At 34.4% G+C, this 17395-nt stretch overlaps 1 protein-coding gene across 1 annotated transcript in view; it reads left to right on the top strand.

Annotated features, from left to right (window-relative positions):
- LOC136027197 (probable E3 ubiquitin-protein ligase HERC2) overlaps window positions 1-17395 on the top strand; it is a gene marked incomplete in the record, with an annotated part of 290251 nt that overhangs the window by 206417 nt on the left and 66439 nt on the right. The window contains 5 exon segments of the mRNA XM_065704213.1: window positions 975-1300; window positions 3097-3258; window positions 7556-7718; window positions 10502-11134; window positions 11931-12283. Of these exon segments, the coding sequence (XP_065560285.1) occupies window positions 975-1300; window positions 3097-3258; window positions 7556-7718; window positions 10502-11134; window positions 11931-12283 (1637 nt within the window).

Here is a 17395-nt window from a genome sequence, read left to right as displayed (position 1 = left end):
GTTACATATTGTAGGACAACAAACGATCTTTTTCTTAGCACTGGGAAAAAAAGGTACTAAGAATTTAACTTAAATATGAGTATAAAATTTGAATGTGGGACTATTAACTTTTTAAGTAGCCCATTGTCAGGAAGTATTAAAAGGATGGGTATCAACACTTATTTGTAACGAAACATGCTAATTTCAACTCCTGAATGTTTAATATTGAATAGATGCTTTGTTTGGAAAAGCCCTTTTTGTTCATTTAATTTCCTACGTCAACGTGCCAATTTTTTATAGTCTTTATTTTGTGTATGGTCTCTTTATTTTTCTCTCCACGTAAAACAATATTCTGTAATATAAGATAAAAAACTTAGAAACATAAAAATAAAACAAAATAAAATAAGCCGAGGAAAATGCACTTTTATAGAAATAGCTTGGCAAAAGCAAGTAGTTTGGGGGTTTTAATTGAACCACTGATTGTCGATTGTAAACTCTTTAAGACCAGTTTCCTGTGAGTAGTATGACAATATTCGGCTGAATTAGAGATCAATAAGCCAAAGAAATTTAGCCTGAGAAATTTAGTTCATTCTTGCGATGAAAGGAAATCATATATTTTTGGAGCACTTCACTAACTTATCAAATATCTAAGCCAAAGAAAAAAACTAAGCAGCTATTTTGTGAATTTATTGTAAAATGTATAGTTTTCAGCAATGACAATACATGATTATTTTGAAGAGGTCAAAGATAGGAATATTGAACATTCTTATTCTCCTTATCGCAAGAGTGCCGCCTGAAAATTTTCTCAGGGGAGGGGGGCTTATACTAGCAGAAGTTTTGTTCTTACCAACATTTAAAGAGAATTCTCTGATTTTGTTGGTTTCATACATTTCTTATAATGTCTTTTTGTTTCACAGGGATCTGTTGACCTCCCCCTTCTCCTGGTGGCGGCCATGCCTTATCCTGTCCACAGGTTTTATTCGTATCCTTTATAGGTGGCCCTCTTGAAAATTGGTCAGACTTAAACTCAGTTGATAACAGTCTCAAAACGCCTGCTGTTGTCCAGCAGTTTTCATTAGCTCGTCTCCTGATGTCTTTGTCAAGTGTATCTTCTCAACAACAAGCACTAGACCACATTGTTGGAGCTCTGCAGGTTGTATTGTCTCGACGTGCTGTGGCTGCAGTTTTGGAATCTCAAGTGGAAGTTGGAAAGCCACAGGATGAATTTGAAACAGAGTCAATCTTGTCAGGAGAAAGAGATTGCTTAAAGCTAGATTTTGGTGAAGGAAAGCTAGAAGAAGCAGAAGTTGCTAGAAATTTGGTAATTTTTTCTTCTTCTGTTAATTTGTGTTTGAACAGAATTTGGCTCTCATTTTTTATTGTTATTGTTATTAGGGTTTAATTATTAAAATTTAAATTAAAAATAGAATATCATTTCAATTTCTCAGTTTTTCATCTCTTTTGATGCCGTAGTTTATGTGCTGGGAATATAATGTGAAACAACAATTTAAATGCTATTGAATTCCATAAGAAGCAAAAAAAGTTGTTAAGACTATTTGGTGATGGCTGAAAATGATCCAATTATTCTAACTTACATAAAACTTTCTTTCTATTGTCACGATTAGGATGTATTATCTTAATATTGTAAAAGTTTTACTTTTGAAATGGAATTGGTAAATGAAAAGCTTGCAGTTATCAGCTGGCAAAATCTTTTGTATTCTAATAAGGAGTAAGTAAGCGGGACTTAAATTATTGTTTAAAAGGCTGGGAGTTACAGAATACAATTTAATTTTAAAACCTTTTTCCCAGTATCGTTGCCGAATTTGAATTATAACGATAATTTTTTTGCCATCCTCTACTGCCATTGGTTTAACAAAATCACCTCCGAATAAAAAATATACCCTCAAAAAGTTTCCGAAGGGGCGAGGGTTAAAAAAAAAAAGGAAATTGTCCAGTTTTTTGAAGGGCTGAGATCTGCTCTGATTGTTGGGATGTGTAGTCTATTTAAATTATTTAGCCTTAGAACATCCCCCTCTCCATAAAGATGTGCTAATTCTCCTTTAGTGGCTATGGAGCTATCCAATGTTATATAGTGCTTATACGGTACTGTTCAGTGCTGGAGAGAGTTGTAAATAAAAACACTTATTCTAGTGAAACTTTTAAATTATTACCAATACTAATTCAGGTGCGTACACATTTTTTTCGATCGGTCAATAATAAAAACATTTTAGTTGGTAACGTTAATAAGAAGTACAAAGAAATTTGTGAAAACTTAGGAGTTCAATAGGTCTGGGCTCAGACCCCCCCCCCCTCTTTGCGTGTGTGCTTCTACTAACCCTTCGTATTATGTAGACTTCACATATGCGTAGGGTCAGAACATGTCACTCCACCGTTGTTTGTCCTCAGAAACTGGAAGGCTCTGTATAAGCGTTTTTAATAGATTTAAACTGATGGACTATCTTAGAAACTATGTTTGATTGTATTTTATCCCTTTTTGGGCCAAAATTGCTGTTTTTGGGGATATTATGGCCAAAACAAGCACCTTGCCGTGGCTCCATTTCTTATATCCTAAAAGTGGTCTAGAAATTTAAATATTCATTTAAATGAACCTTCTTTCAGAAGATCAATCCAGTCTTTCTTCCCTTAGTTTAAAGACTACCTAACTTAGTTCTGCCCTACGCATAACGTATGAAAGGATGCATGATAGACTTATCTATCAACAAGTGAAGATTACAATCCTAAAAAGGACTTGTGCCATATTTGCCTCTCACTCACTTGGACTATCTGTCTTGACTTTTTCTACAATTAGCCATGGCTTTATGCCCGCAACTACTCGATTTTGAATTGACGTTGATTTTAAGATTGTTTAATTTAAGTTCCAAGTGAGTGAGAGATAAATATGGCATAAGCCCTTTTAGGATTGTATCAAAATGATGTCATTTCACTTGTTGATAGATAAGTCTATCATTCATCCTCCCCCCCTCTCTCTCTCTCTCTCTCTCTCTCTCTTTCTCTCTCTCTCTCTCTCTCTCTCTCTCTTTCTCTCTCTCTTTCTCTCTTCTTCTCTTTGTATTTTTGTCTTGAAATTATTATTGTTTTTTTTTTTTATCTTTTTAGGCACCCGAGATTGATGGAGTGGAACTCAGCGATGATCCGTTAGCAATTTTTTCATCAGTTGGTGAATCTGCTGCTAGTATGCGTTCTCATGCATCCAACGCGTCCAGAATCTCAGCGAGTGTTATTGGGGCAGCTGCAGCCACTTTTGCTTCTAGTCCTAAGGTTCGAGGTGTCTCTCTATCATATTATTTTACCAAAACGCTAATTATGGTTGATTTTCTATGCTTCATTTTAACTTATTCTAAGTTTTATTCGACTTATAAAAAGTTTCAGATAAGGATTTAATTATTTTATAACTATTTTTCAAATCCTAGTAATTATATCCATAACTTTATATCGAAAAACTGCAGCTGTTCCCCTGGTTTGATACCTCTTTAAGATTATAAATCTTTCCACCATAATGCTGTAGTGTTTTATTTTATAATATCTTGCTGAAACCAGGGACATGCAAAGACTTTCAATATGTTTGATTTGGAGGGTATTTAGTACGCTCTTTGGGCCTTTGATTAAATATGAGTCATTATAATGGTAGTATGCATGCTTAGCTCCCATTTGACCTTGTTGGCCAAAGACTTTGGAGAGGAAGAGGGGTCTTGTTTGTGTTCCGATCCCTTGAGTCTTACAGGGGACTAGCCCTCACTCCCCAAGAGTTGTTGTTAAACTTGAATTGTCTGACTTGTAAGAACTTCCTGACTGATTTTTCGAGAACTATATCCTAGAAATCTAGATGATATATAGAAATTTCGATCTTAGGACTCGAATAGGTAATATTATGTCCTACGCGAGTCTTTAAGTTTCTTATATCGCTTATAAGTTTACCTTCGGAGTTAGGACGCTTTCGTTTTGATAATCGCTTTACTATTTAATAGGGCTGTAGAACTTGCTTTAGTTTTCAGAGAAACATAATTCTAGGCCTACACTAAAAGTTATCGATATCACTGTCGGTGAAGCACTATTCATAGAATTATTTATATATATATATATATATATATATATATATATATATATATATATATATATATATATATTGAACAAAGTGTTTACAATACACATACAAGGTTGTCCAACAGGGCAGTCCAGTAAACATGAAAAAACAAATATAACCACGTCCAAAATTTGTTTCAACCCAAATTTCACTTACCAACCTATCAACTAACATCAGTCGTCCAATTGCCTACGGCATAAACCACCAAATAACAACCCATCATCATTCTCCAATTCCCCCACTGCTGAAAATTGCCCAACTATAAAAATAATTGTTGCTTTTTATACGTTTATAATTTTTATTTTTTTTACAGTTTAAATACTATGTTTATGATATAATTTATCCTTTAACCAATGCATACAATTATTCAAACCCTCATTATCCTCAACTTTACTATCCATTCATCCCACAAACTAATACTTCTGTGCACAAAGGAATGTTTCGACTTGAACGTTATCACTAACGGAGCATGGAATTTACTGTTTGCTCAAGTTTCGTGACCATGAGAGCCTGAATTCATTTAAAAAATATTCCCGAAACAACTAGGTAATAAACCTCTAGCATTTTTATACATGAATACATAAACATGTATGCCGAAACATGTCTATACAGATATGTTAATTAACCCAGAATTATTTATATTTAACTATATTTCATTTAGACTAATAATCTGAAAAACAGAAAGGTTAGCTAGCTAGTCAACAAAATCAAAACTTGAATTTAGCCCCTGGCGATTAAGATGAAAAATTCTTACGACGTGAAAGTTTGTGATTCCTTGGATGTGAACAAAGATTCGTTTTGTGAGGAAGATTTAGAGGCAGTACTAAAATAATAAAAAAAAAATAATAGGATCCTAGGTGCTGGATACTGTGATAAATGAGTTTCTTAATATGGTGGCTCTGAGGTTAGAGATAAGTTACTGATGATTATGAATATGATTTTAGAAAAAAGGGAAGTACATGTGATTTTAGGAAGACATTAATTAAACCACTATAAAAGAAAGATGACAAAAGTGAGCGTCGTAATTATTGAGGCATTAGTGTGGTCTCTGCAGGTAGCACTTATTAAAGCAGGAGTTAAGCAGGGTTGTCTTCTAACCCACTTTATATCGATCATTTTGATGGACTTGTCTTAAGGAGAAAAGGAAAGGCAAAGCGAGAACGTGGAATCAAACGGGGAAGAAAAACTTTTCTGGACTTGGATTATGCTGATGATTCAAGCATCCTAGATGAAAGTGTGAGCAAAATGAATGAACTTCAGTTTTGCGAGTTCAGGGGGCTAGAATAGGTTTGAAAATTAATGTTAAGAAGACTAAGTCGCTGAGGCTAGGAATAAGTGAAGATAAAAAGGTGACGTTGGGAAACGAAAAGATTGATCAGGTGGACAACTTCACTTACTTTGGTAGTATTATTAGCAAAGCCAGTGGGAGCAGTGAAGGTGTTAAAGCAGAATAGCCAAGGCTCAGGGTTTTTTTCGCATTTGAAAAAATTTTTTAAGAATAGTAGATAAGCCTTCAAACCAAGATCAGAGTATTGGAAGCTACAGTGATGGCAGTGGTCAACTATAGTTCTAAAGCATGATCACTCGAAAAGCAGAAGATTTGCTAGACGTTTTCCAGACAAAGTGCCTACGGATTGTTCTCGGTACACGCCTGACTGACCGTATTTCAAACAGTAGAGAGTACGAAAAGTGTGGCTCAATCTCGCTTTCTAGGGCTATAATGAGAGAAAGGTTGAGATGACTAGGGCATGTTCTGTGGATGAAGGATGACAGATTGCTGAAGATCGGAACTCCCTGGGAGGATGTAAAGAGAGAGGCTTTAAATAGAAAGGGATGGAGGAGGAGCGTGTGTAGCAGTGTTGTTCTCAGGTGGCTTGGTGCTGCGGTGAGTTGTTAGTAGTAGTAGAAGTAGTAGTAATTACTATATAAATATTGCTTGGGTAGCTCCACCTTATGTACCGTACGGTAAAAAAGCACTTGTAAGTATTCTCTTATCTAACTAATAAACAAAAAAAAAAGGAAAAATCCTACTACAAAAAAGTAGAAAAATAAAAATAACCAACAATAACACTAAAAGAAAAAGTCGATACACATTTTTATCGATGATTTTTTCTTCCAAACAATCAAAGATCATTTCTTATTGTGTGCTTTTGTTAATCTTCCCTTATTTCATATTTATAAAACACTTTTAAACACTTGGAAATTAATCTTTTTTTTTGCGGGCTACACATGGAATTTTCTGATCTGCTTTTTTTGGTTGGTTTTGTGCTTTCAGTAAAGCGCTATTTTTTTAGAATTCTGCTGGTATCGAAAATACCACGAGTCAGTTTATCTAAGCTAGTTTTGTAGATGTATCTTGCATAATCCGCGATCAAATAATTTTTGTTTGCTTAAAGTTTTAACTTCGGTCTTCACTTCCGTACGGAGAACTTTGTTTTTATTCAAATTATAATATTATAAAGCCAATACAGCTCGAACTTCAAGCATTTCTTTTTAGATACTAGATATATGTTTTTAGATATTATGTTCTAAGTGTGAATAATTTAGGATCAAATGTATAGAAATTAAGATCATTAAATATACTTTTCAATTTAAGTTATTTATTTGGCTTTCATTAAAGTACAAATGAAAATTATGGCCATTGGTGGCTCTGAGGGAGGGTGACCTCTTTTGCGTAGTTAAAATGTGTTAACATAAAAAAAATTGCAACAATTGATATTTTATTACTGTTGTAAAATTACTTAATTTTGTTACTGTCATTTTAAATCTATTCGATCCAATGGTATGGCAAAAATTACGTGGTTTAACAAAACTCTCAATGGAAGCAATCTGTTTAAGTTTTCAATAAAAAACCTAATCCACTTTAACCTTTTTGGTCAAGAGTACGCGTTTTGAGCTGTTTTCAAATGTCTGAATTTTTGGAATTTACTCTTTAATTTTCATTGAAAAGCTCTTTTCTTTATTTATTTCAGGAAAAGTCGATGTATTAATTTAACATTGAGTTGAAGACCTGTCTTGGCACCAGCCTTGTAGCTGCTAAAAGGGAAAAATATTTACATTTTCGTGCAGTTTTATTTTTGACCGTAAAAAAATTTCTCATATTATGCCCTCGCAGCTATCATATTACAGTCTCAATACATATTGCAATATTTGTTAAAGTTTTTTTTTCTTTTCAGTAAAAGGTGAAAACGAAAGATTTGGAATTCTGACTCAAAAGATTGTCCAAAATATGTAGCCACTAATAATAATATGACGAAAAAGTAATTATGGAGTAGAAACAAAATAGACTTTATTAATACCTGAGAAAGGGTGTGTGCTAAATTTGACGCTGCAATATAGTGAAACTCCTCTGTTTAGAATTTTTCTCCGTTTTGACCAACCAATATCTTTAAGTTTTTATACTGTCAAGTAATTTTATTATGAAAATATTTTCATTTTGATATGTTTTAATGGAAAATAATTGTCTTACTTTAGGTTGTACCTCACAATGAAATAGAAGAAAGTCCTGAATGTGCTCCTGAGCTAGTGAATGTTTTAAACCTGCGAGATGTCCGTCTTTTGCTAGATCTCCTCAAGTTGTCTGTTGCTGGTAGACTTCAAAAACCAGAAAAAAATATAATTATTTCTGCTCTTATTGGTAATTCTCAACATCTACTTAACTTAAATCTCTGTTTTCTGTATTTTTATTCTTCCTCAACTGTACCTTTCAGTAAAAGTTCAATTGAGTGTCATCATAGCTGACTAGGTAGGAAGAGAGGACTCAATGTCATATTTTGATTAAAATGCAAAATGAAACAAAGACTTGCAATGCAGCATATGTATCGTTTTTCCAAAATTCGGACATGAATAAGCACAAGCTTTTGGACCTCACAATGAAATAGAAGAAAGTCCCGAATGTGCTCCTGAGTTCATGAATGTTTTAAACCTGCGAGATGTCCGTCTTTTGCTTGATCTCCTCAAGTTGTCTGTTGCTAGTAGACTTTAAAAAATCAGAAAAAATATAATTATTTCTGCTCTTATTGGTAATTCTTAACATCAACTTAACTTAAATGTCTGTTTTCTGTATTTTTATTCTTCCTCAACTATACCTTTCAGTAAAAAATCAATTGAGTGTCATCATAGCTGACTAGGTAGGAAGAGAGGACTCAATGTCATATTTTAATTAAAATTCAAAATGAAACAAAGGCATGCAATACAGCATATTTATCGTATTTCCAAAAGTTTGACAAAAATAAGCACAAGCTTTCCGAAAATGACAGAAGAAAAAATGTACGTTCGTCAAAAAAAAGTAAGGAGAATTTTAAGGTAGCATATTAAGGATAGATGAAATAGTTAATGTATTTCTATCCATACAGGACTCAGGTGTTGAAATGATAAAGGACCAGTGATGTATTTTTTTCTTTCAAAATTCAATTCCATTCGAGTTCCACTTGTGAAAATGCAGGAAAGTGTGGAAGTCTACGATTTCAGGCTTCTTCAAACGTCTACTATCTTTTTCCTTATAGTTTAGCCCTTATTGGACTTTGCCCTTATTGGACTTGTAGATTCTTATTGGACTTATAGATCTTTGCCCTTATTGGACTTATAGATCTTTGCCCTTATTGGACTTCTTGAGGAATTGATCTGACGTTCCAAAGGAATATTTGAAGCCAAATCCTGATCTCCCCAAATATGTGTTCAGAGAATCTTCGGAACACTTTAATTAAGATAGACCTAAGAGAAGACAAAGTCGACTCGAGGCACCACAATCGCCCTAATAGTTTGACGTAAGATTTGAATTAAACGTTTCTCATTTTAAGACAATTACCCCTACTATCTGACTAGACTAAAATATCCATTTCAAGCAATGAAGATTCCAGAACGGAACTCTTAATCATTATAAACGTGAGTTTTGTAAAATCGGAAGCTGATAGGTATCAGTCTAGTCAAGGCCATTTAATTTTTTTTCGCAAACTTTGTTAATTTCTATTCAAAATTTGGAGATGGAAGCTTAAAATGTTCTTTGTACTCTTATATATATATATATATATATATATATATATATATATATATATATATATATATATATATATATATATATATATATATATATATATATATATATATATATATATATATATATATATATATATATATATATATATATATATATATATATATATTTACGGGAATATATTTGTTGATTGAGGTAATTTTTTTCGCTTGAGGTATTTTTTTTTCGCAAACTCTGTTAATTTTTATTCAAAATTTGGAGATGGAAGCGTAAAATGTTCTTTGTATTCTCTTATATATATATATATATATATATATATATATATATATATATATATATATATATATATATATATATATATATATATATATATATATATATATATATATATATATATAGGAGCCAATGTAGCAAATAAACTGTGATGTCTGATGTGGCAATTCAAGAAATGTAATGTGTCATATTTTGTCAAACTTGTAACCTTCACTCTAATAGGTGGCTGGATTCAGCGTTTGTCATTATCAAATGGTTCCTTCGTTGGGCTCACAAGCTTAAGATATCTACTTCATTCGATATGGACTGCAAAATGTTGTTTTAAAGACTACTAAGCGTAAACATAGTCACTTAATTAAAAATATGAGCTGTTTAAAATCAGATATTATAGGTATAAGTCTAACTCATTCAAAAAAAAAAAAATTATTTAGTTGGGCTTGTGGCTTGTATCTGACTTGTTGTTGACCTAAATGTGATTTGTTGTTGTAACATAAGTATGCGACTTGGATAAATGTAGACCAATAAATAATTAATTACATAATTTTGAATAAATAATATCTGAGACAACATATCACTCTTAGTAACGGTGAAAGGGTAACACCCTTATCCTTTCACCGTTACTAAGAAGGGGTCATCCTATTTTAGTTTTTTGTTTTGTTTTAAGGTTTTCTTATATATTTTTATATATTTTATTCGAAATATTTGCATAATTTTTTAACTTTTTCACTGGATGTTTATTGTCCTCGTTTTCTTCCTTTCTTCGCAATTTTGTGTTTTATAATTTTGAATGTTTCCATCACCATCAATATTCATTAAACATTCAAGTATTCTTTTGCAAATTTACGTTTCCGCTTTTTTGTTCTATTAGACTTTTCCCCAGTGTTCGTAAAAGCAAGCTGAAAATTGTTGTTTTTCAATTTTCGACAATGCTTGATTGAAAAATTTTTCCAAGAAGAGACGGATTTTCTTATTCTTTTCAAAATTAACCCATAATTCTTAACTGTTTGTACATCAGTCTTCAAAAACAGGCTGTTTTAAAATATTACACAGATAAATAGTCTGGGAATGTTAGTCTGCGAAGACCTGAAATCTTGAAAAAGTATTTCGGGTTACCTTTATTTGTAAGCCAATTAAATTCTTCTCTTTTTCAATAGGTTTTGCAAGTACTGACGCTGAAATCTCTGCAATGATTCTTGAGTTTTGCCTAACTGAACTTGAAAATGTGGCCCTGGATTTGGATCCACTTAAACGTCAACCCTCACCGGTTGTTCAAGAGTCGCCACATCCTTACAACGATGATTGCACTTTAGTTGGTCACGTTATCATTCCTGGCGCTGAGGCTTTACGCATTGAATTTGATCACCAATGCTCAACAGAACGGCGCCACGATACCTTAACGATAACCGATGGGTCGGGCAGAATTGCTACTTTGAGGTCCGGGAGAGACTGGTCTTGTTGGTCAAATGAACTACGAATCCCTGGTAATGAACTTCGATGGAGATTCAACAGTGACGGTTCAATAAACGGATGGGGTTGGAAATTTACTGTGTTCCCAGTTTTGCCCTCAAGTGGAATGGATGCAAGCATTTCTAGTGGGAGTTTGAGTGATAGAAGTGTTATGGCTAGGCCAAGTGTTGGGTTTGTTGCAAGTTTGTTAGACCCTTTGTTAGAGACCATCCTTGAATCCTTTGAAAAAAGGAGTGAACCAAAACCTTACAATAAAGATCTAAACGGACTGCTTAGGTTATGTGTTGCACTTGCTGCTTGCGCTCAACGTGCCTCATTGAGTAAGTTTTTTCTAATTTGTTTTATCAAGGCATCGTAGATTTCTAAACATCGTGTTGTTGATGGCTCTTAAGGATTTTAAGGGATCTAGGACTTTTTTATTCTTTTGAGCGCGTATGGTCTTGAGCAGGTGTTTTAGCTGTGTATGCCAATTGTTCTCAGTGGGAATAACTAATTTGGAATCTAAATAAATGCCTTAACTTCTTTTTATTGAAGTTTGGTTAAAACTGAAGATTACAAAACAGGGAAACTTGCTCATAAGCTTTAATTTAGTTATCTTATAAAATCCTTTTTTGCATGCTAGGATTTGTTTGTTTTTTGTTGTTTCTTTTTGAAAAAAAAAATTTTTAATCGAACTCTTCTTATCCACTTGCAAGTTATTTACAATACGGGGGACGGTAGCCTATATATGATTAGATCTAACTAAACTGTTTTTTGTTTCTTTCGTTAAAGCAAATTAAAGCAGTTAAAGTAAGAAAGATTAAGGCGCTCTTTACACGTTAGTTAGTCTCTTTCCGCTTGTGACAACTTTTTTTTACAATTGTTAAAATCAAAAATGTGTATTATCCTGGATACGTCAGAATGCACCTAAAAAAGAAACTGAACCACATTTTTTTCTTTTTGTTGTTGTTGTCTTTTTGCAAGCTAAGGAGAATATTATGTGTAAGGCTGGGAATATAAAATGAGCCAGTTATTTGAGACTGTTCTGCTGTTTTAACATTGCTTCACAATGAATTTCATAGACGTCTATATATAGTATTGCGTTTACTTATTATTTTTTTTTTTTTTCAATCTTAGGTGCAGACAATAGAATGTGGGCTTTACATCGGCTCAAAAAAATTTTGTCATCACCGTTTGGCTCCTTCATGAACATGACATCTCTGGTGGTCAATTCGACGGAAGGTGAAGATCCGTGCGACTCTTCACGTGAAGCGTCACAATCGCCCACTCATAGTCGATCTAATTCACCTGTTTCTCTTATCCCTTCTACAAACAGCACTAACTGCTCTGCACTGTCACCCACCTTGGACCCTGATTCCAGCATCAATTCTTTAGTCAGAAGTCTGCCTGATGTTATTTTGCGTCAGTATGAATTTGAAGAACCACTTGTTCGACATGGCAAACAGCTTATGCATAGTCAATTTTTTAAGGTAAAATTATTGATACTCTTAAAAATGAAAGCATCTGACCCATCAGAAGTCACGAACCTGATAAAATTTGCCCAATTTTTGAAAAGTGCGGAAAACAACTCCAAAAAGTCAATCTTCAGTCTTAATGTCAATCTGAATGAAAATAATTCCACCAGATTAAGCATATCAGACAACCCTACTGTAGAGGTTTCAAACTCCTATGTAAAAAAAATATGGAAATTCGCAATTTTTGCCAGAAGAAGGATCACGGTTGCGTGTTTACTTATTTGTTATTATTATTGTTATTTGAGAAGTAATCATATCGAACCATCGAATCAGTGATTCTAGAATACCGGGAGGCAGAACTTCGGTGGAGAAACTTTCCACTGGGGGTGGGCGGATTCTTGAGAAAATTTTTTCGGTGTGATTTTAAAAAAAAGATCTGAAATTATTTTTCTTCAAATAAAAATAGGCAAAGAAGAATTTTCCAGGCGGGATAGTCCTCATAAAAATTTTCTAGGTGATCTTTTGCGAGGAAGGAATTATCCGAGGGAGGGGATGACATTCTACTCAGGAGGTACTTTACTTGGAGGAATTTTCCTTGGAGGGAAGTAATTTTCTATGAAGCAATTTTCTTAAATCCCGGTATTTTTTTTAAAACGGTCAGATATTAAATTAAAAAAAAAACTTTTTCAGCTGAAAGTAAGCAGCAAGATTCAGACTTTAAACGTATAGAAATTATTCCCTGTATGAGGGGATTTACCTCTCCTCTATACCTTCATTTTTACGCTGAAGTTAGACTTTTTGTTTATGAATTCTTTAAGAACAACTCCTGAAGCACAAGGGCCGTTTAATTAGAATAAGCAGCTTCTTTATAAGTTCTGAAAAACTTTAGCACGAAGGGTGAGATATTGAGGAGGGGGTAACCCCCACATATATGAAATAATCTCTTTAAGTTTCAAAGTTGCTCCTTACTTTCAAGGGGAAAGCTTGTTTTTTTTTTATTTGGTCTAAATATGTCCTGTAGGATAATTCATTATTGTGACTGCCTACATAAAATTTTTCATGCAAGGTATTTTATACACGCAGTTTTGTATGTTTTTCGTATTACCTCTTTTCAAGTATTTAGGAAAGATCCTATAATTATTTAGAAATCAAAACTTTTTTATGTATAATGTTTTTTGTGTGTAATTCCTTCTTTAATGTTTATAGCAAACAGGGAACAAATGGTGATGTTGTTTAGTTTCTTTTTTGTCTAACTTATCTTTTTCTATTGCTCCTGGTTCACATATACTTCTTTTTCTATATTTTGAAAGATACCCATTGCCTATCAATACATCCGTAACAATATGTGGCAGGCCCGCCGTGGCAATCAATTCCAAGGAGGAACGATTGTTATTAGAGGTGAATTTAAGGCTTATTCAGAGATATTTGTGAGAGGTTTTGACGGAAAATGCCTCGTTTCTTTGAGCCAAGACTATGCATTCCAGATTGCGAGTTATCGCAAAAGTTATAAAATCATGAAATCACAGAAAAAGCAGTAACTCAACAAACGGAAAAACAAAACGTGAAAAGAGTCATAAGCGATAAAATATCAGCAACAAGAAGCATGAATTAAAGAAAGGCTGGGACCCTAGCAACCAATTCCAGGATGAGGGTGTTATTAGAGGTTAATTTAAGCCATATTAAGTGATATTTCTGAGAGGTTCTAATGAAATTATCTCTTTTCTTTGCGCAAAGACTACGCATTCCTTGTTGACAAACACACATTTGAATAATATTTATGTTTGTATTCTGCGTAACCGCGCTAGAGGTAAATTTAAGCCACGTTAAGAGATATTTTCGAGAGCTTTTAATGACCCGTTTTTTTTTTATTGGAAGTTAGATTTCAGCCTCCCTCCGCCGACAAAATTCTTATAATACCTCCTTTACCCCGTGACATGCTTGCGATATACATTATCATTCCCACGATATTTGCATGATAAAAATATACTTCAAATCCATCACTCCGTGTTTTCGCAAGCCACCCGAACGTTATGCCCCCATGACCATTTACGCCAAAGTGGAAAACTGGGGTGGCACACGGCACCCCTCATCATTCCTAAGACATTTATCAGATATGTTCTGTTTAAAAATGTGCTTTAAACCCATTGGTTCGTGTTTTCACAAACCACCCTCAACGTGATACACCAGGTCAATTCGTACCATCTCGGCAATATATGGCTGCCCCGTGACATCCCTGTGATTCATAATATCATTTCTATGGCATTGTTCTGATATTTTCTTGTTAAAAACACGAACCCATTGGTTCGTGTTTTTGCAAGCCACCCTCAACGTGATATATCATGTCAATTCACGCCACCGTGCAACACTATGACTGGCCCTCTTGTCCCTTCTGGTACCCCCAATCATTCCTAAGACATCTTTTATAATAAAGGGATAACCAATTCCCCTTCCACGCTTCTGGCCCCGGTTACAGCGGTTCCACCTCCGATTCTGCTGGCTTCCACCCCTATTGAACTAGTTCCAGTTCTCACTATGCCAGCTCTGATACCAGTTCCAAATTTGGCTGTGGTTGAGTCTTTTCCGGATCCCCCACTTCTCTCCTCCGAGTCTATGGTTCCGATTCTGGATTCAATGCTTTCATTTTTATTAGGATACTCCACATGTCATTATTGCAATAAAAAAAACTTTATTCTATTACTTCTTGTATTTTCATTATTTTTAGGATGCGCTAACAACTCGAACGTTTAGAATGTTTATTCAAAAGTCAGAGAGGCAAGAAAAGCAAATTTCAGAGACATAGATACTGTCACCGGTCTTATAGAGGGTCCATTAGAGTCTGAGATGGGTTAGCAGGGTTTTTGACCAAAATCAAAGAGAGATGAGCTGGAGTTTTGGAGAATTTTTATAGATATTTTCTTAGAGAATGGTATAAAATTGTTCATAACATAGGAAAATAATCCTTAGAAAGTTTTTAAAGATCTTTTCTTAGAGAATGATATAAACTTGTTCAAACCATAGGAAATGAGTCCTTTTTAGAGACTTTTTAGAGATGTTTTCTAATAGAATGATCCAAGCTTACACAAAACATAGGAAAATAGTCTTTGACACTAAAAGGGCCACCTCCCACAGCATGGGTACCTGCATCCCACCTATAACTAATCCAAGTACCCGCAACAAACGTGTCACACCCTGGGTAAAATTATGCTGGTAGTAGTACCAATGTTTCTGAAATTTCCTGTTTTTGCTTCTCTGATTTTTAAATCAGCATTCTAAACGTTGCAATTGTTAGTGGACCCTAAAAATAATTGAAACACAAGAAAGAAAGACAATAAAACATTTTAAGTGAAGTAATGGCATAAAGAATATCATCATAAAAATGAATGCATTGAATCCTGAATCGGAACCGTGGAATCACAGGACAGAAGTGCAAGATCTAGAACTGACATAACCGGAGCCAGATTTGTTACTGGGATCGGAACGGGTATAGTGGGAACTGGAACCGGTTAAACCGGGGTGGAAGCCATCAGAATTGGAGATGGAACCATTGTAACCGGGGAAGAAGTGGGGAAGCGGAATTCGATATCACTCTATTAAAAATATATCTAAAAAATATCTTAGGAATGATTCAGGCTGCCAGAAGATGCCAAAGAGCCAGTCATTGTTTGGAAGTGTGGTGTGAATTGACATAGTATATCACGTTGAGGGTGGCTTCCAAAAACACTAACCAACGGATTTAAGGTATGATGTTAATAAGTAAATTTCGTAGGAAATATAATATGTATTATAGGTATGTTGCGGGGCAGCAACATATTTTCATGGTGGCGTGAATTGACATCGTGTATCACGTTGAGGCTGGCTTACAAAAACACGAACCAGTGGGGTTAAAGCATATTTGTAACAAGAAAATGTATGAAAAATGGCCTAGGAATGATCAGGGCTGCCAGAGGGTTTCGTTTGCCATCCGCAGTTTGCAATGGTGGCGTAAATGGTCATCGCGGGCATCACGTTTGGGTTGCTCGCGAAAACACGAAGAAATGCATTTAGAAGTATATTTTTTAATATTTGAAAAATGCCTTAGGAATGATATTACGTATCACAGGGATGTCACGGGGTAGCCGCACATCCCCACTGTGGCGTAAATTGCCTTTCAATAACACGTTCGACAGCTTAAAATTAAGGGTAGGAGGTGTTAAGATTTTTTCGGTGGAGGGGGACTGGAATATAACACTCATTCAAATAAACGGGGAATTTTCACTAAAAGCTCTAAAAAATGTATCTTTGTGAGATACTCGAGATTAGGCAAAATACGAAGAAAAATTTTATTCAAATTTGCGCTTGTTAACCAAGAATTCGAAGTCTTGGCGCAAAGAAACTAGGCACTTTCATTAAATCCACTCAGAAATGTATCTTTATATGGCCTAAAATTACCTCTTATAGCAACCCTCCCCTTGGAATTGGTTGCTAGGGTCCCCGCCTTTCTTTAATTTATGCTTCTATTTTATGCTTTTATTTTAAGCCTTTATAAGCCTTTTCACGTTTTGTTTTTCCGTTTGTTGAGTTGTAACTATTTTTTTCTGTGATTTCATAATTCTATAATGTTTGTGATATCTGGCAATCAGGAATGCACATCTCTTAGTATGACTTAAATTTACCTCTAATAACAACTCTCCCTCCCTAGAATTGCTTGTTAGAGCTGACCAGCCACATATTGTCACGGAGGCGGTAATATGCATAGTTTTGGCTCAAAGAAACGTTGCATTTTCATTAAAATCTCTCAGAAATAACCGACTGCAAAAACGTCTCTTTTCTTGCAAGCGCGTCTGATAGAACGATAGAAACAAGGCATTTTCATTAAGACTTCACAGAAATATCTTTTGATTTGGCTTAAATTTACCTCTAGCGCATTGTGAAGTTGACATTTTTTTTTATTATTACTAATTTAAGTAATAAGGCTTCTGCTGCATAAAGCGTAACACCTAATGCTCACTCAAATGTGTTTTTGCTAATACCAAGATCTAAATTGACAATGCTGTAACAGGCAGGTGGGCTTAATAAATCAAAAATCAATAGTATTGGCGTGCTTGTGTGCTCTCTTATGGAAAGGGTTGGAAACATTGTGATCCATTT

Source organism: Artemia franciscana, chromosome 5, assembly GCF_032884065.1.
Source record: "Artemia franciscana chromosome 5, ASM3288406v1, whole genome shotgun sequence".
NCBI classification, from domain to species: domain Eukaryota; kingdom Metazoa; phylum Arthropoda; class Branchiopoda; order Anostraca; family Artemiidae; genus Artemia; species Artemia franciscana.
This window is presented reverse-complemented; position numbering and strand designations above follow the sequence as displayed.